Source organism: Coloeus monedula (assembly GCF_965178545.1).
Source record: "Coloeus monedula genome assembly, chromosome: 1".
Classification (NCBI taxonomy): domain Eukaryota; kingdom Metazoa; phylum Chordata; class Aves; order Passeriformes; family Corvidae; genus Coloeus; species Coloeus monedula.
The window spans coordinates 137,379,645-137,400,390 of record NC_138781.1 but is presented as its reverse complement, the minus strand read 5'-3'; the positions used below and the strand labels follow the sequence as shown (position 1 = coordinate 137,400,390).

General features: G+C 38.5%; 1 protein-coding gene across 1 annotated transcript in view; it reads left to right on the top strand.

The window, feature by feature from the left end:
• STK3 (serine/threonine kinase 3) overlaps positions 1 to 20,746 on the top strand; it is a 130,964-nt gene that overhangs the window by 1,944 nt on the left and 108,274 nt on the right. Inside the window, exons 2-4 of the mRNA XM_082296100.1 lie at positions 5,103 to 5,183; positions 5,615 to 5,743; positions 7,688 to 7,802. Of these exons, the coding sequence (XP_082152226.1) occupies positions 5,103 to 5,183; positions 5,615 to 5,743; positions 7,688 to 7,802 (325 nt within the window). The remainder of the gene's footprint in view (positions 1 to 5,102; positions 5,184 to 5,614; positions 5,744 to 7,687; positions 7,803 to 20,746) is intronic.

The following is a 20,746-nucleotide window of genomic DNA, read 5'->3' as shown; positions in this document are numbered from 1 at the left end:
TGAGAGGGATCTATTGGCATCATTACCTGTGGTGCAAGACATCCATTTAGAGGTAGCAAGAATTTCATATGTACACCTCAAAGCTGCATGGATGTCCTAGAATCCCAGTGTTCCCTTAGAAGTATAGGGCACTTTTATCCCCACTTCACTGTCGAGAAGCACACAATGCAATTGCCTGTTTAATTTTTTAGTACTGCCCTTCAGAAAGTAGCAGTGATGATGGCCAAATGACATTCTAGGCCATTGTGACTTGTCAATGGGGGTGCTGTCAAAATAATTCACTTTTTTCCTTTGGCTAATGTACTGCAACAATAACACAAGATTTCTAAGGGAGAGTCCTTTTCAGAATATTTTTTACTTTAAAAATAATTTAGAGTAGATGTTCTGATTTTATGCTGAACTATTTGTGCAGTAGTTGACACAGTGTTTTCTTGCATCTGAATCTCTAACTGTATTTCAGATGTGCTTTAGGCTTTTTTCTCTCACTAAAAAGGAAATTCACTCTTGAAATAGTTAAAAAAATTGCCTCTTAGTCTTGTAATATTCCTCTGTTATTGTTGTATTTTTCTGTATGCCTGTGAGATGTGAGACATGTGAGAATACAGGCTGCATATGAGGGGAAAAGGTTAGAGACAGAATTTTCTCAAGTCCATAGTTCTTAATTTTGCCCATCTGCATGCTGCTGCCAAATGAAAGGCTGCTTAACAAGCATAGGAAGTGTTAATTAAGGTTTTCCAGTCTTTTCTTTAAACTTGAGTTTAATTTTCACTGGAAAACACAACTTTTCAGGTTTTGTGGAAAGAGGAAGGACTTGCTCTTAGAATATGAACTGTTTGTGAAAAAAGTGTTTTTTCTGATGTTTCTGTCAATTGACATGTTGGCAGTTGTCAAGTTCCTCCTGAAAATGATGGGACAAAAATGTTTGGGCTTTATTGATAGAATGCTAAATGTAAGTACACAGTACAATGGTGTAAACTGTTTTAATGTTGCTCCTACTTGTGTGAATGGTGTGAAGCAGAGTAAATGTCTCAAGGCTTCCACATGCCACGTCTACTTCAGATGACTGCAGTGATTTCTCCTACTACCTTTTCTTTTAATATATCAGTATAATTGATCCCAGCCATTCTTTTTAAATGTTTATATGTGCTAGTTCTTCTGCACAATAAACCACATATTCATGTTTCTTGAAGCAGCTGTCCAGTTTTTCATAACTCATAACAGTAATTGATGGCATTCTATTCTTTATTCCAGCTTTATTTTTATTTTTGAACTTTCAGGGAACTTTTATCCCTACCTCTGTAGCACATCACCAATTTATTTTGTAAAATCCGGATATAGTGACTGTAGGATACTATATTCATACTTTGTTTCCTTTCATTTTTGGGGAGGAAATCTCTTGCTCTTTTGTGTTGCAGTTCAAATTTTTCTGGTCTTTATGCTGGGATTGGGTGCCTGTTACGTTTTCTAGGTTTTTCTTTTCTAGAGTTTTGCTGATGTACTCAATGACAAATAAGATTCTGGTCAAACTAAGAATTAATGTTTTCTCCTATGAACTGGATTTATAAAAGTATAATTATTTGCTAGGATGTATTTTTCTTGTTAAGAGACTAGATGGTATGCAGCAAGTCAAACCTTCTTGGAAAAAGAAAATCCTTTTGACAGGTTTTTCCCAGAATTGTAGTTTAGTTAGTCCTTCTGGTTTAAGGAACAGCTTCCTGTCTGGAAGACCTCTAAAATAGCTCATAATCACTACCTGATAATTTTCTAAAGAAAAAAACCCCAACCAACAGAATTACTTTCTACCCAGGTTTTATACTCAACTACTCTGCATCTCCTTTAGACTTTCTCATATGTAGAGAGATATATATCTATATGCACAAACATATGGCACTGGTGTCCTTTGGCCAGAATAAAGCAGTGCCTGGATTTACTGATCTACTGATTTATTTGTTGTGTTTTAAATGCTTGTGTTATGAAAGTAGAGGATGAATGAGGGAGAGAGGAATGGGACACATTCTGTATTTCCTTTTGTTCTTGTGCCCTTTTGTCTCTTCCTTTTGTCTCCTGCCCCCTCTTCACCTTCTCCCCTCCTCCCCACCATTGAGAGCTGGTGCTGATGTCTTAGCTGTGTTTCTCTGTCCCAAGATTGTTGCTTGCTTTTAACCAGCAAGATAATATTTCTAGTCTCTTGTATTCTACTTGGTGCTTTGCAGCCAGTTATACTGGTTGCCACCTTCTTCCTTGTTTCTCACAGAGTTTTCATAAATGCTTTCTTTATTGTTGCCCTTCAGGGTGTATTGTGTGATGTTCTGTAGTTCAAGAGCTGAATATTCTATTTAAATATCTAGAAACAGAAATCATTAAAATGTCTTACTCATTAGGATTTTTCTATGATTCAAAGAATTGTGGTGTCGATACTATCACTTGAACACCAGACCTAGCATGTGTACTGTTACAGTGTTTGTGAAGGAGTGGGAGGTGCTTTGAACAGGGTATTTGGTGATGACATTCCTGAGGTTGACATATTTTTCTTACTGTAAATAGGTATTGTCTTAAGCTGCCTTAGTGTTAAGTGTGATTTGGTCTCATAGCATGTTTGTCAGTATTGGATAATACGAAAATAGTTTTAAAACTACAACATTCTTATTTATTTGATCTCCTTTGCCTCTCAAGTACTCCAGATAATCTGTTATTTGACAATGACATTGGTTTTGATCAGTTTATGGCTGTTTGTGATTGTTTCATTAACTCTTCTCAAGCACTCACAATACCTTGGTGTTAATGGTGCTGTTGGAACCCTTTTGGTATGTTTTTTTTTTTTCTTCTTCTTTCTCATTTTAGCAGGTGTTACTCTTTCGATGAGCAGGTGGAAGTGTTCTCTTTATGGGCATCTCCAGGCAGGGGTGTACTGCATGCTTTCTCTTTTCTTGCTGTTATTAAAAAGTTCAGTCCCTTTGCTTTTCTGTTTAGTACATCTTTTGTTATGCAGCTCTTTGACCGAGAGACTCAGCTAAAGGTTATGCTTTTTATTTTTCAGGGCTCTGCGTATATTATAAACATACTGTGCATGGGTTTTTTTGGTGGCAAGAAGGGGATGATTGCAGCAACTTATTCTTGAATGCTGCTTTTAAGGCTGCATGTAACCTGTTCAGAGAGGAAAAAAATTTGAAACAAAGAAGCAAAATGAATGATTTATTACTTTAATACCTACCTGCAAAATATTTTTTCCTCTTTGATTTGTCTCAGCACATGCTTGTTCAGTAATGAAATATTTTCTGCTTTTCTGCAAGATATTAGCTTTGTCTTTCTGCTTTCTAGTGTCTAACCAGCAGAGAGAGTGAAAAAGAAGAGTTTTGATCTTGTAGGCCAGTTTTGCAGATGTTATTTACCTGTTCTCATTTGAATTTTTTGCTTTTTTTTTCCTCCATGTTCATGAGTTGTGCCTTTCCTTTGCTGTGAACATCTTTATTTTTCCTAAACACACAAACTTTACAGCTTCTTGACTATTTACTGTAGCAAACTGCATGGTCTTTATTGTAGTTAATGCACTTTCCTTACTGATTGTGGATGCTTTTTGTATTCATATAATTGCTACATCTGTGAAATAGTTCTTTGATGTATAAATGTGTGCACCCTTGTGCCTTCTCTTCACCTTGCTTCCCTTGTTTATCATCAATCCATATGACCTGTGTGCTTTTACAATTACTTTAAATTTTTTGCTTTTACTTAGATGGTTGGCAATTACAAATATGTTTTGACTCAGGAGTTCCCTCACTGGTCATTCACTTTAATTTTCATTATTTTTATGTATCACAGAATTGCATCTCCTAATATGAAGGGTTTTTTTTTTTCAGATCACTGTTCTTCCACTGTTAAGATTTGTCATTCTTTTCTGTCCATGCCCTCCTTCCTTCCCCTTTTTTGTATTTGTTTCTAGAAAGTGTTGTGGGATAACGTAGTTTCCATAAGTTCTCAATGATCTGCTGTTCTTCAAAGCTTCCTTTTTTTTCCCCTTTTCCTCCTCCTGCATATGGAATACATTGTCTATATTTAACACTACACCGCCAGCTATTCTTCAGCTCATCTTCTACTTTTATAGTACCCTTGGCTGTCATGTAGAGTCAACTTGTTACTTCAATCTTGCAGCAAAATTCCCTAAAACTTTACAGTGAAGGATTTACATGCTGCAGCCACCCAGCCTTGCTGCAGTGTGTGTGTGGTTATATTTTCCTGTGTTATGTTCAGTGTTGGCTCTATTGCAAGCTTGCAGCCGAGTTGTGTTTTGAGAATTGCCAGGAGTCTGGGGGGCTAGATAGCTGGGAATGCTAGAGACCAGGGAAAGGCTAGGACTGCTTGTAAAGGGCAACAAATGGTAGTAAAAGGAGGTTGAAAGTGCTGGAAGAAATCACAGGGTGTTACTGAGTGATTTGAGACTGTGTGAGAGAGAACTAAGGGCAAAATATGGTGGTGTTATGTAATTTGAGATTTTGTTGCCTCCTGTCCCTATGTACATTCACAAAGATGCAAGAGAAGCTGCCCAAACAGCTCTTACAGTACTCAGCTCTTGGAATTTCAGTGTTCTGCTGCTACCTGGGAAGTGCTACTATATGCTCCCAGAATCATCTTGACTTCAGAATTCTGCTTTTCATGATGTTATTCATTGGCTGATGAGTGGTACAATTTAGAAACTGAGTATTTCATGTGGGTGAAGGATTGGTTTATAATTAGAGAACAATGTGGCATCCTATAGGCAATAAGGGGCATGTGTTTGCATGCTGACTGTTTTTTGAGGGAAGGTAAACTTTCCTGTATTCTTTGTCTGTTTCTGCTTTAGCAAAGGAAGTGGTTTGAAGAGTGAATTGGTCCCATGCTGCTTTGAATTTAGAAAACATTTGTGGGAAACTGATAAAGACAAAAATTGTCATAACTTTATTCATCTTATATGATAGTTGATTAAAATTTTGTTGCTGCACATTAAGTATTTTATTTTCATTGGAATATAGTTTTCTTTTTAATAATTTATTCTGTCTGCTCACTTGTGTGAAAATTTGCTTGGGTTCTTTCTCCCCCAAACAAATAAATAACTTTTGTCTGTCTTTTAGCAAACTGAAAAAGCTAAGTGAAGATAGTTTAACTAAGCAGCCTGAAGAAGTCTTTGATGTTCTGGAGAAGCTTGGTGAAGGGTAAGTACAGCTATTTACAGGGGCACAGGATCAGAGGGAAACAATACGTAAAGCGTATGTTGGAATATTAAGTTACAGAGAGAGTGACTGTAAATGTCATAAGGAATGCCTCTATAGACAAGCTTTACTTCTAAAGCAAATGCATGCATCAGTAATTTTTCACACTTTCCCTAATATATTTATGCATTTTTGATGTCTGTTGTTTGTTAACACAGCAAATGTACTTGCACCTGTAATGGAATTAGAAACTCTAAATCTTGACAAAGGTGCGTTCTTCAGTCTTTCCTGAGGTCCTGGTAGGACTGATCTTTTTGCAGCCTGAAAAACCCTCAAACTTCTGCATGAGCATATGGCTTCTGTGACTTTTTGTGCATAATGGAAATCAGGGGCAGTTTGTCTTGTTTTTTAAAAAAATTGCCTCTTATTTTTAGGTCTTATGGTAGCGTGTTTAAAGCAATACACAAAGAATCTGGACAAGTTGTAGCAATTAAACAGGTCCCCGTGGAGTCAGATCTTCAAGAAATAATTAAAGAAATCTCTATAATGCAGCAATGTGACAGGTAGGTATGACATTCCTGTTCCCATTTTAAGAGTCTATGTGAAAATGTATTTGTACTTATGAAAATAGCTAAAATATAAGCACCAAAAACTTTTTTATGGAAAAGTAAATTGTCCAACATAGGCTTTTTAATTAAAGGAACCACTTTGTAAACCTCCTCCTTAGTTTGGGTTGAAGGAAGTACAAATAGTGTACGTAACAGAAACTGTTGAAAGAGTAAATGCTGGCCTCTATTTAGAATTCTCCATGCTTGCTTCACTTTGCTTGCGCTGTTAAGGCAAAAGGTTACTGTTTCCTTTAAATGTCTTAGGCTTTGTGAAATTCTGAGTTACCTGTTTCAGAAGATTGATAAAGATGTTTCTAGCAGAAAATTCATGGCTAGCAGTTAACTGCCAGAACAGTATTCTCTTGGCTGCCTTTTTCATGCAGGAACATACCTTTTAAAAAGTGAACAATCATGTAATAGTGCTGGTGGACTGTTACCTTAGACTTGTTCACAAATGCTGTATCTTACGATTGCAGGTCTTGTAGAAATGGAAGCCTTGATGCGAGGATGCAGAAATTACTTCGCATTTTCTGTCTGTTGAGTTTTGGGCTGCAACTTCAAAATCAGATTTATTAGCATTAGTCTTTAGGCAAATATGAACAGTGTTTTGAGATTGTACAGCACTTGATGTTTTGAAAAATCACCTTATCCTGATTGGTAATAACACCCAGTTGTTGCTGGGAATACTAGCATAGGATAAGTGTGGTAAGAGATGGTCACAAAAATCAGTGGGTTTTGTTTAAAAGTAATACAGCCTTCCTCACTTCATGAGTTTATAAGGAGCAAGATCAGTATGTCGTGCTTGTAAATGATAGACATTTAGACTAGTTAGGAGGAGACTGACCCACCTTTCCTTCTGAAAAGGCAAATTCATTTAGTGCTAACAGTTGCTTTTAAATGAAATAGGTTTTTGATAGTGTTAACCTGTCTTTTCGTAAAGATAGTATCATGTTGCAGGAGGCAACCATAACTCCTCTCTTCTTCTTCTATCAGTTTTTGATATAAAGAATGTTGCTGCCAGAAATGCTGATCCTAAAATACAGTTCTTTGCTCCACAACAAAATGGTGTTTGTTCCACCCCGCAATGTAGGTGTTCTGATGAGAAACCACTGTCTGAAATCTCAGTATTGCACTTCCTCACTTTGTGGGAGATAGATGACAATCAAACTGTAGCCTTCTTTGTTTAAGTTCCTGCAAAACACCCCACCTCAAACTTTCAGTCTTTTATTTCCATAAATACACCATCTAATAACTTCTGAAGGATGATCCTTTTTATGTTTACTACATCTGTTTCTGCCTTTCTTTTGCAAGTGGCTCCAAGGAAGCATTATGTCAAGTGACAAACTGATGAGTAGCAAGGCAGTATGTTCTGTTTGTGACAATACTATCACTTCACATGGGACACTTCAGTATGAAAATGCATTTGCAAATCCAGAAGGCTTCCAACCAACATTAAATTCTCTTTAATATGAAAGTCTAGCTCTGTGCTTGAAATAAATTGATGCTTGCAAAACTGGGAAAACCTGGGCGAGTTTCCATGTTATTTTGCTCAGGAGAGAAGAAAACAAGGCAGTCTTTTTAAGAAGAGAAACATTCAAGAGAGGCCTTAGAGGAGGGAAAAACAAAGCTTTCTATCAGATGACTGATGTTTGGGAAAACTGTCTTTATTTGAAGATTGCTGAAAACTTACATACATAGTAGTGCCTTTATAATTTTATTAAGTAACCAGAATTTATTCTAACAAGGCATTGGTCAAGCTAATTACAGATTTAAAATGTATTTGGTTGCACTTGCTCTTTGACTGTGTCAAACCATAGTTTTTAACAACAGGTGTGCTGGTGATTTTTTTTTCTTCTACTAAGAATTCATCTATTTACCTAACTTTTTTTTTCCATCTAGTCCTTATGTTGTCAAGTACTATGGCAGCTACTTTAAGAACACAGATCTATGGATTGTTATGGAATATTGTGGAGCTGGCTCTGTTTCAGACATAATTAGACTGCGTAATAAAACGGTGAGTTTTTTTTTTTTTTTAAGTAATTTTAAGAAGTAGCACTTCTTAAAATCAACTTGTGAATTAAGATTAGAAACCTGAATAAAAGTTGGAGTTACAAGACAAGATCTTGGCTGATGCCAAGGGGCCTATCTGTGCCTTGGTTCCCAGGAAACAAGCTCATGCAGTTGCTGACTGTCTTTGTGCATTCCTCTGTGGAATGATCACCAGCAGAAGCAAATGCATTTTGAAATACGAAGATCTTGGGAATTTCTTGGAAATTACTGCTCTGTAGAAGGCAAAACTGTGGCTTCTTTCCCCTACACCCTTCCACCTTACAGTCTGTCAGCAGCCACTTAGTAGCTGCATAGTTTGGAAACAGGCAAAAAACTGTCTCGCTCTCACTCAGTAGTTGGGGAGCATGAGAAGTAACTGGCATTACTCAAGGAATGAGAAGGGGAAGAGATGAAAATTAAGGAATGTACAAGGGAACCAAAATGAGGGTTGTATGGAAGTGTCTTAATGGACTTATAACAGCAATAATACAATGGAAGCCTGTAGGAAGCAGGTTTTGATAGTTCTAATTAAGAAACAGCTTCTCTGAAGAGTGTTTTTTGTAGGTGTCAAACAACCTGGAATTCCTTTGAGTCCACTGTTTTCAGTATTGGGCTGTAACATGAGGTTCTTTTTACCAACAAATACTCTGAGGTGACACTGCTTGCTGGGCTTCACATTTTGTAAATACTCCCTGAAATGTTCCTTGCACCTTACTTGGGAGCAGAGGGGGAAAGTAAAGGAGAGAAAAGGCCTAGAAAACAAGACATAAAGGAAAATGGAATCAGGTTTATTAGGAAGTGGAGGCGATGTCAAGACTAAAGGTAGCCCCTTTGGCAAAGGTGGCTTGTATCAGGGCTCCTGCAATGTTGAACTGGTGGCTAGGGAGAAGCCAAAACCAATGTGAGATTGCTGGAGTTCTGCAGTCTCCAAAACTGATGTTCTTGCAGTTGTGTATTATCCAAGGATTAGTAGCTCCAATAAGAAATGGCACAAGCTAGTTCAGAATTTAAAAAACCAAAACAAACCATAGCCCATTTAAAACAGAATTTAGAAAAAAAAGGAGCAAACTTCTTGTTTGCGCATTGACAGAAAATGCTTGATTTTTATTTTAAAAAAGGTGTACATGTGGATGTGCGTGTACTTACGTAAAATCAGGTTATCTAGTTTTTCTTACATCTATTGTAGGATATTGACATAGCAGATATATTAAAGATTTGAGGGGAAGAGATATTGGAGTCTTGGAGCAAATGCATACTTATGATCAGACAGACTACCTGTTCTACTGCTGTTTGTGGTTAAAGTCTATATGATTAAATAGCATGAATTGTATGAAACAGAATAATCACTCGATACATAGATACTGGTGATAAAGCTTTTGTAAAGGCAAGTCATGGCATGCATGGCTAGTAGAGTTCTGTAAAGGAGTTGTAAGGATGCAATTAATGCTGGCTGGTGTAAAGTTGGTTGGATGTGCTGAAATGTTTATGGACCGACTTCCACACCAGAGGCTCTTCAAGCTAGTACACCTGTAATTTGGAGTAAATGGGAAGTTCTGTCACAGGTGGGTAATTGTTTTAAATACAAAAAAGAGGGTGTAGGTGGTTATTTTTGGCCTACTCCATGGGTCTATGCTATCCTGTTTCAGAAAGAGGGTAGAAATACTGGTGAGAGAGGTTATATTCCTAGTGGTTGAAACTGGGAAAGACTTGAAAGGCTTTGTGGTACTGAGAGAATCAGTACAAGTAAATGTGAAGAAATACATTTGGCTTGGTGGGGAAGGCAAAGTCTTTATATTCAGGTTCATGAGCACTTCAGCTTAACTTTTAGAAATAGTTGAATAAGTAAAGTGGTTGTCAGCGATTACAGTTGGTACCAGGGACACCGCAGAACTGTGAAAGTTAAAGGAGGTAGCAAGGGTGATCAGAAGTAAAGACTACTTCTCTAGAAGCAGATACCAAGTGCATTTGGGTATTTCTGTGATGAGAAGAGGTACCTGGAGAGAGAGACATGGTGAAAGGTGAAAGGTTTTGAAAACCATGAGTAAAGAAGAGTAAGATATATGGGTATCTCACTGTTTATTACAAAACAAGAGATCACTTGTGGCAGGCGATGCAAAGCAAAAATTTTTTCTTCGCACATGATGATGAGGGTCACTGTATAGTTATAAAAGTTCTTGTAGATGCTGAGAGTTGATTTTCAAAAGGCAGCTAAATAAGACCAGGAAAAAATGACTGTGACTGCTCTCAAATGTGTAATGACTAGAGCAGGAAGTCCTTGTGCTTCAGATCTCTGGGGAGGTGAAGCAGACAACTATCACAGTTTACTTGGCATGTACTTACATTCAGGCGGGCTACCAGGCTACACAGAATTCTCATTCTGGTGTAGAATAGGGAGTGTTGTAGCGCCTGTAACAAAAAAATAAGCAAAGTAAATGTCTCCGTTTCTCCCTTGCTATGCCTCTGTCTTGCAAGTTTTGGAAGATTTAGGCAGTGTCTTTGGACTTGTTTGAATTTTCTTGCTCTTTGTGGAACAGTGGCCTGATCACCCAGACTCTGTGTGATGGGAAGCTTGTGACTCTTATTACTGGAATGAAGCTGCTTGAAGTACTCAAGCATTCTGTTGATGGCCTTACATTTTATTTATTTATTTATTCATTAAATGGAAATAGGAAATGGTTTTATGAGAAGAAAATAAGTATCTTCACTTGCAAACAAGGAGAGAGTTGTTCCCTATTTTGTCAGAATAGTTACTGAATACAGTCAGGCACATAGAGTTATGTGTTCTGTAACTTTCCTAAATTGTCAAATGAAGATTGTGGCTGGGCCAAGGAAAAGTTTATTTCCTGCTTCTTCATATTTAAGGAAAAGAAATTGAGAAAGTTGAAGTAAGAACCCTTTAATTCAGTGGTTATTAGGATTATCATTTGGATTTGATCTTAAAGGTCTCTTCCAACCTAAATGATTCTATGATAATTATTAAATTAAGTCATAGGAAAAGGTGGATTTCTCCTCCTGTTTGGGGAGGAAACATGAATATGTATTTGCCCTGGTTGCTCGTCTCTACGAATTTGTTGATCATCTTTTTCTGTTTTTGTGGTTCTCCTACTTTTTCAAAAGTTGTGTTTGTCTAGAAAGTGAACAACACTGGGCTTTGCTCTAATGGACCAAAACCAAGGGAAACAGAATTCAGAGTTAGGGTAGTTTTTAGTGACTGTTCGGAGCCTATTCATATAGAGAAGTTTTCAGCTTGACAAGAGCAGGTTTTTGTCCAAGAGGCCTAAGACACTAATTTGAAGTTAAATGGACCCCTGGAATTCTGCCTGGAGTCTTCTAGTGTGCCAGGCAGATCAGCAGCACTTCAGCAAATTCACGATGCTTGTTAGCTCATCTGGGGTGTGGTATTCATCACTCCTGGGCAACAGAGCTTAGATCTAGTTTAGTCTACTTTTCTCAGAAATTGGTTTGGGAGGTATGTGTATCTTGTGCAGTCAAACTGTGGGTTGCTGCCAGGAAGGGCAGTTCTGCTGTTGTCCTCCAACCTGACTGATTTGTTCCTCCTGCCTTTTCTGTGCCTCAGATGCAGTGATTGTCTGTGGCTGTAGGGTGATCTTTGATAAGCTTGATGATATGATGGGGGAACTTCCTCTCTAGTCTGTCCTCCCCACCCTCTCATGAGCTAACTCTGGACTTATTATGGCAGCACAGTGGCTTGATCTGATGCAAGAGAGGCATTAGGAATGAGCAGTGCGGAAAGGGAAGGAAGAGAAGGTGTGAGACTGACTTTCAGTGTCAATAGAATGAGGTAATTACAGTGTGAAGCAACACTCTAAGCCTTACTGGCTGCTCTTAACATCAGGGAGAATATTTACACATAACCAACCTTGTCTCTCTAATGGTAATTAAGAATGCACTTGCTCATCCACTGATCATGATTAACTGAGTCATTCTAATCCTGACTCTTTGGGGACCAAGTTCAGTTGGCTGAAATATACCAGGTAGTGGCTATGTTGTAGGTTTATCAGACAAACCTGTCTTATTTGGGTCAGTATTGTAAGTGACAAGTGTAGGATTGGAGAGCTGCACAGGTAGTGTGGAGTTGGGTCCAGAGATTCTGCATTTTGTATCTAAAATTACTTCCTTTACATGCCAGTTTATCAGTTACGTATATAGTGCTTCATGTACTCTTAATGATTAGCTTCTGCCACAATTTCTTAGCTAAGTAATATTTTCATGTCTTTAAGCTCCACTAATTCAAGTGAATAGTGTATCCAAGTCTCTGGATGTTGTATTTAAATGTCTTACTGGATTCGCTTTCTCTGTATGTTACCATGGGGATCCAGGGTAAATCTTTTGTTATCCAGGCTAAAGGCATTTTGCTTGTAAAGATGTTTTGCAGATTTAAGCAGTCATGTTTCTCAGTAATTTCACAGTTAAAATAGTCTCGATTTGTAGGTCTTTGCTGCACTAAAGTACATGTGATTATCAGCTGTAAAGCAGCTATCTAGGGCCAAGTACCTTTTCTATTTTTTGTTTAAGTAGTGTCTATTGCAGTATAACTTCCTCAGTTGAGCCCACATGGAGTAATTAATAGCCAGGCTGTCCATAAACAAAGATTGAAATTCCTTCTATGCTGGCTCACTTGCTTATCTGATCTTGGTGACCATGGACAAGTCCATCCTGGATGTGCTGCTGACCATGTTCTGTCAATGGGCCTTCCAGGTGGTGAATTGACTCAATGGGCTAATCAGCTGTGTTATTATTCAGAGACTGATCTTTAGGCCAACATTTTTAAATTACTTTTCTCTGCAGCCAGGCTGAGGAAAAGGAGGAAAGAACTTGATCACAAACATCCTGGTTGCCTTATTCTGTGTTTAGCCTTACAAAGCACAGCCTTACAAAGCTTCTGCAATGTAACACAGAGATTACTCAGTGCTTGTCTAATAGAATCCTTACCGTGGTTCTGAGTGATTGACTGTTACATAAATACTGGGAATTATTTTTCCTTAGTTCTTTAAGGTAGCATTTTAAGTTCCTTAAAAAATGGGTTGTACTGTCTGACTCTCAGGATGATAGACCTTTCTTTCAGCCTTGCATTAAACTGTATTCATCTGCTTGGAAATTTGTTCTTGAAAATTACTGTTTTTCCCTGAGTTGAAAAATCTTTATGTGCCAGAAATAAGACGTGCGTTATGTGTTGGCTAATTTTTATTAAAGCAAAGGAAGCTTGAGCTACACTGGTGTTCACCCATTTCCAAAATAACTATGTATATATTACATGCAAATACAGTGTTTTTGTTTCAAAAGTTTCAAAATGAAGATTGGCTATGCAGCATCCTCTGGTAAATGTGCTTTGGGATACACTTGTTGTTCTCTCTTTGCCCTTTTTCTACAGTGTTAGCATATCATGCTCACTCAGTGTGGAATAATATGCTATTAAATTATACATCCTCTGAAGTCCGGTGTTTGTTTATAAAATACTATAACAATTGCTCTGAAGACAGAATTATCTCTTCCCAGACTTTATCTGACCTTCCTCTTTTCATTAAAAGAAATACTGTTGTTAACTAGTGACATGAACATCTTCAAGTCAGTTCTAGGGAGAATTAGCTTCCTGGATAATTTCTATAGTTTCCTTACTTAGATTACCCAATTGCAGGTGCATAAAACATTGGAGTTCATTTTGTGGGCAGTTTTAAGTTGCTCAAACAATAAAATGACCATGTAAACACAGAATATAAAGAAATTTACAATAAAATCTTGCAATAAAAGGTAGCTGTTTAAATGAATGTTTAATCAGGTCAGTCATCTATTGGTACCCTGTATACAGCTTGTATCGCAAAACACAGAAAATCTTATTCCTGTTGTAATAAAGGGTGGAAGTTTAGCCTTATTGCCTTCTCACACTGCTCTTTCCCCTCAAAAGAACCCCATCATTGTTTGCCTTGGAGAGCCAGAAATATCAGCTAAATTTTTAATGTATTTCCAGTTTGAGTCAAACTCTCTGCATATAAAGTTATCATCTGGGCAATAAAATTTGTCTCCATTCAAGGAATTAAGCCAAGTTTCATTACGGTCTTCCACATATATTTTATTTTACAATAAAAGAATCTTTTTAAATTTTAGATGGGTTTATTGCTATATATTATTGTGGTGAGAAAGTGGAGGAAATGTAGAAAAACTGCAGGTGAAAGGTTACTCTTTTGAATTTGGATGTTTATTTTAGAGATGGTAGGGAAGGAGGTGAACAGTGTGCCACTGATTTGGAATAAGTGATAATTTTAATTTGAAAGGGACCTCTGGAAATCAGCTAGGTGAATCTACTCTTCCAAGGAAGGAAGTCCAGTTAGTGTTTAGGACCTTGTTCAGATCAGTGTTAACAATCTGAAAGGTGGGAGACTCAACAGTCACTTTCTCCAGCTCTGTGAACTTAGTTATTCTTGTATGTTCAGTGAGGATTGTTTTGGTTTGTTCTAGCCCCTCTAGTCCAGTTCTAGCTGGACTCTCCAATTTGTCAGCCTGTCTTTTGTAGCAGCCTGGAACTGGGCACAGTGTTCCAGATTTGGCTTCACAAGTGCTAAATAAGGGGGAATATTTACTTGACCTGTCTGTGCTTTCCTAATGAAGGCCAGTGTATGGTTAGGGTGTATTGCTGATGTTGCTGACTGATGTTCAGCTTGTCTTCTGGAGCCACCCAGAACCTTTCCTGCAGGAGTGCTCACTGCCACATTGATTGTCAGTCCATACTGGTCATGACATGGGGTTCTCCTCTCCTGGTGTGGGACTCTGTTGACTTTGTTGAGCTACTAGATTTGTTGTCAGGCTAATTCTTCCAGCTTGTTGAGATCCCTCTACATGGCAGCCCTGCCCTGTCTTTTAGTGTATTGACTGTTTCCACCCTGTTTCATGTCATCCACAAACCATGATGGGGTGTGTTCTTGCTTGTTGTTCAGGTTGTTGATCAAGATGTTGGGAGTATTCACCCTATGATCAGTCTCTGAGAACATTGCTTCTATCTGGCTCTTGGTTACATTATGAACCACTGCTGAGCCTGGCAGTCCAGCTGGTTGTTCTTCTACATCTTCTCCATGATTCCCCAGATTTAGTTAAAAACATCTTTTGAAGACTGCCAACAGCCTTTGTAAAGTCAAACAAAATGACATCTTCGTCTTTCTCTTCATCCTCATAGGAAGGTGACCAGGTTACATTGGCATGATTTCCTTCTGGTCAGCTTATGCTGCCTGTTTCCAGTCACCTTTTTATCTTTTGTGTGTCTAAAAATTAGGTTCTCTGTGGATTCACCCCATAATATCCTGGGGCCTGAAGATGAGCTGATCAGCATGTGGTTCCTCAGGTCCTTCTTGCCCATTTTGAAGATGACACCCTGATTGCTGTAACCTTTTAAAGTTGATGAATAGTCATCTTGAGTTGACATTAGCCAGCTCCTTGGCACCTTTGGATGTGTTTTATCTGCTCCCATGGACTTGTGTTTGTCCAATTTACTGGAGTAATTCCTAACTTGTCCAGTTTTCCTACTAGGCAGAGACAATTGAGATCCAGAGAAACCCTACTAAAGGCTGATGTAAGGAACATGGTTGGGAGATTTCTGCATAGTTTGTCAATAGATTGAACACTCAATACAAAATCTTTCTTATGTTTCCTTTCCCCTTTTTCTCTGCATATAGACCAATACAATCTTCTTGCTGTTCTGTTTCACTGTCCAGATTCAAGTCCGCCCTCTTTTTGGCCTTTGTAATTCAACTCCTTTATATCCACGCAGTGCTCATTTATTTATCATTAGTAATCTGTTCCTGCTCTTTGTATGCCATGTTTTTTGCACTTTAGCTCGGTTAGGAGTTCTTCGTTCATTCAAGATGGGTTCCTGCTGTGTTTACTTACCTTGCACGTCAGGAAGGACTGTTTTCATACTTTGAGGAGGTTGTCCTTTATGCTCAACCAGCTCTTTCTTCACTTGTAAGATTGTTCAAGGTCTCTCTTGGTGATGCTGTCAGAACCAGTGGGGATGTTATGAACAGGCATGTAGTTTGTGAGCCAAGTGATCTATTTGCAGATGTGCTCTATGCAATGGTGAGGTTGGTTTTAAACAGTGACAAGTTGGATAAGTGCTTCCTGTCAGAAAGGCATACAGTTGTATTGTTTTAGCAGACCTGTGGTAAGGGCTTCCAGGGAAGTTCTTGACCTTATTCACAGTTCTTAACTTTATTCTTGTCAGAAGAGGACTTTGAAAAACCAAACTGACTACATTGGTGCTGATCACCGCTGTGTGTAGACGTGTCAATGTATGTGTTGCTAAATCATAGTTAAAATCTGCACTTACTACAGTGCTAAAGAGGTTCTGTACTTTTCTGCATTGCTTCTAAGGTTGTGCTCAACATTTGGTTCAGTACTTCATAGATATCTTACAGGAAGCTGGAACATGGTAATGAAGGGCTGAGGAGTCTGACTCCATATTCTGATCAGTTTTTGATCTCCCTGTGCCTATGTATTAATGTTAGCTAATGTTAAGCATGGGAGACACCTGAGATTTCCCAAAATCGTTTTTCATATGAGCCACTAGATATGTTTTAGATAATTTTGTGTTGCTGCTAGGCTATAGTAATTTTCAAACTACAGAGAGAAGAAATGTGTTAGCACTATCTTTAATTATCCAGTACAAAAATGCTAATTTAAGGAAAAGAGAAGATATGGTCTCTTGCATATTATATTCAAGAAATATTATGAAAGTTATGTTACTGGGATTATGTAGTGAAAAACAAATCTTAAAAAATACCAACACTGATGGTCACCTATACAGTGAATATTTGTTCTTATGTTTATTGCAACATATTTTCTGTATTATTTTATGTGCAGCATGACTTAGGCTCAGTAATAACAACTCTTGCCGCCTCTCTTATGATCTTATGCCTAAGTTGTTATACTCTAGTAGCACTGGTAATTCTCTTATGGTAGTGAGTTCTTACTCTATTACTGTAATGTTGAGGTGTCTCCTTAGTTATAGGATTAAGCAGAGATTATCTGAAAGTCTTAGACCAAACCTTCTTTTCATAAGTAATGTCATGATTTGGTACTTTACTCCAAGACAGAGACTGTGATTTTGTTTGAAGAGCACTGTCTTCACACATAGCCTACAGATCTGCTTTAAAAAAGAAGTCTGAAGTGTAGTTGCCCTGAAAGGGAGGCTCAAGGAAAGTGATTTCAGGACCGTGTAGTTTGTAACAGGTAGTGGGAACTAGAATCTAAAATTGGCTTCAGGCTAGAACTGTATCTGTAACAAATCTTTTTCTCTCTGAAGATTTCTGCCTTAATTCCCAAGTTAGATGTCAAGTATTACAAATGGCAAGGGTATTGTGGTAACTGTCATTCTTCTCCCCTCCTTATTTGCCCATCTCTCCTGCACCTCGGGTTTTTTGTTAGTCCAGCCTTGTTTTCATGTAAATGAAGAATAGGAGAGGTGTGAGATTCTGATAGGATGTAATGTTTGAGCTTCATAGCTTCTGGTGGAAGAATGGCTCCTTTATTTGTCATGAGAGTGGACCTATCCGATGTGCTCAACCTAATCAGAGTGTTTAGATGCAGTAATCTGATACTTCCTGAAAGCATCAGACTTAATGTGCATGTATTAGTGTAAAAAGAGCAGCTGGGAATGGACTTAGGCAGTTAAAACAATTCAGCTGACCCAGACCCCTTTAGAGGGGCCTCAGGAAGGAGAATGACTGCGCAGAGAACCTGTAGATGAGTTGTCCCAACAGCTGCATGGGTTAGGTAGTGTGTGATGAACTTGATGAATGTACCTCTCAGTCCCCCTTGTGTGTGGCATTCATAGTCAGCTAGATATAAATATGTGAATTAGCTGGTCTCCTAATAGATGTGGAACACTGGAATTTGCTGCTTTGCTCCAGATTTTGATTTTAGAGATTGGCTTTGTGTCTAATGTATTTTATGTAGGCTGTAGAGTTGTTCACCTTTATTATTCACATTCTTTTTGATATATAATCTGCATGTGGTTTTGATGGTGAAGCATTAGAAACTGCTCTGTGGCTGAATCATATTTAGAGGGTAGCACCAACCCATCAAAGGGACAGCATACAGGATTAGAACTAGCCAAAGATACCAAACCGATTAGTGTTCCACAAGGTTTAAGTGAGGATCTTGACACGAATGGAAATCAGAAACAAAGCAGAAAGATTATGACTGTGAAATTATACTAAGGTGCAAGGTATAGAGCTGTGCTGATGAAAGAAGGATGGCGTGCGTTTAAAAGCTCAGAATGAAGTAGACCAACTCTTCTACAGGAAAGATACTGCCCATACAGATTGATCAGCAATAGTATAGTATAAGAACCATACATCTAGATCAGGATAGCAACACTGACTGGAACATAATTTTATATTAATACGAATTAGTTTTGTTTCTTTTAATGGTTCTGTGTTGTGATTTTCAATGGCATTGCTTGTATGTCAATATCCAGCTACCTCTAGAACCAGAGAGTACTGGCCATTGAGTAGATGGCAAGTTGTGTGCTGTGACAAAGCATGTAATGGTCTCTTTCTGTACTTAGCTGTTTGTATGTTGAAAGTCGCTTGTAGGGACACACACACTATACTACCTATATAGTGACTTTTCACCATGCTTATGAAAACAGATTATGATTTAGAGTAAAGAAGGGAGGATACATAATTAGGAAGCGTTTTTGATGTGGATTTTAAGAATTTATTTGAGGTTTTGTGAATAAATGAATAGTTGTAGAAGCTTTGGATCTGTTTTTATGCACTTTGGTCCCTTGTTGCTTCCAACAGTTGGTAGGCTAAAAAATGTGTCTGCCTGCATTTTTTTTCCCCAAATTTCATCAGGTTTGCATTAGTTTACATGTCAGCTAGCCTCTATGATGTAAAGACGAACTATATGTTATTTTTTGTCACGTTTAAAAAAAAATTTCAATATTTCCCAACAAAATAGTTTTTTTCCTATCTGGTAAATACGAAAACATAAGGTGTTGATGCATTTAGGTAATCTGTATTCAGGAATATGTCTGTATGTCCTCTTTATGCAAGTTTAGAATGATGGAATACATTGTAAAATCCAGATGGGGTTAACTGCTATACTCATCATAGAGAGAAAACCAGAATAGAACAGAAAACAATATTTCAGTTAGAAGCGTCCTACAGTGGTTATCTGGTCCTACTGCCTGATCAATTCAGGGCTGACCAAAAGCATGTTATTAAGGGCTTTGTCCAAATGCCTTTTACACAGTGACAGGCTTGGGGTGTCCACCACCTGTAGGAAGCCTGTTCCAGTGTTTGACCACTCTCAATAAAGAAATGCTTCCTAATGTCCAGTTTACACCTCCCCTGGTGCAGCTTTGAACCATTCCCACATGTCCTATCCCTGAATACCAAGGGGAAGAGCTCAGCATATCCCTCTCCTTGTCCCCCCCTCAGGAAGCTGTAGAGATCTGTGAGGTCACCCCTCAGCCTCCTTTTCTCCAAATAAAGCAAGCCCAAAGTCCCCAGTCCCTTCAAACAGGACACTGCCTCCAGCCCTTTCACCACCTTTGCTGTCCTCCTCTGGACACATTCACATCCTTTACCCTCATTCTTCAGCTGAGGGGCCCAGAGCAGCACCCAGAGCTCAAGGTGAGGCCCACCAAGGCTGTACAGCGGGACAGTCACCTCTGTGACCGACTGGTGATGCTGAGTTTGATGCACCCCAGGAAGGGATTTGTCCTCTGGGCTGTCAGGGCACACTGCTGACTCCTACTGAGCCTGCTGCTGACCAGCACACCCAGATCCCTTCCTGCAGGGCTGCTCCTGAGCCATTTCTCTCCCGGTTTATGCTTGTCCCTGTATCTCTCCATTCCAGGCATAGAATCTGTCATTCAGGCTTGTTCAGTTTCATCCTGTTAATCATTGCCCAGTGCTCCATTCTCTCCAAATCCCTCTGCAAGGCTTTTTGTTCAAACAGCATCTCCCACTTTGGTATCCTCGGAGAACTTTGCTAATGGTGCATTCAATTCCTGCATCCAGATCATTGATAAAAATAGTAAATAGAACTGGCCCTTGAATTGTGGGTATATCACTCGTGACAGGTCACCAGCCACATGTAGCCCTATTCACTACAACCCTTTGAGCCCTGCCCTTCAGCCTCCAGATCACTGTGTATATGGTCATCTGGCAGAAGAATACTGTGAGTAACAGTATCATAAGCCTTACTTAAGTAAAATCTAGTATCCACCACTTACTTTTCATTCACTGCGTTATCATAGAAGGGTATCAAATTGAACAGGACTTTCCCTCTATGAACCCATGTTGACAGTGCTTGGTGATTTCATTGTGCTTTCAAAGCCTTGCAGTAGTATCTAATGTGATGTTTTCCATTAGTTTTGCAGAAACTGAGATTAGACTAACAGATATGTTGATTCCTGGGTCTTCCTTCGTGCCCTTTTTGTAAATTGGAATAACCCTGCCTGGCTTTCAGTCAGCACAGACCTCAGCCACTAATTTTTCAAGAACTAAAGCTAGTGATTTTACCTCCTTAGGAACACATAACCTGCTTTTTGTTCAGACAGTTCAGACATACTTGCAGTATAAGACATGACTTAGTTATTCCTTAGTAAGTTGTATTTTTATATATATATATATATATATATAATATATTAAGATATATTTTGGAATTTTTTTATTTTGGGGTGGCATTCAAACTTTAAATGTAGACAAGTCAGCTAAAACAAACCACCCCATGATTTATTCAAATTGGTGTAAAATGCACCTAATTTTGTTGTATGGAGTTGTAAAAAATACTAATACAGAATCATTGAATGGTTGATGTTGGAAAGGACCTCTGGAGGTCATCTGGCCCAACCAGCCTGCTAAAGAAGGGCCGTCTAGAGTTGGC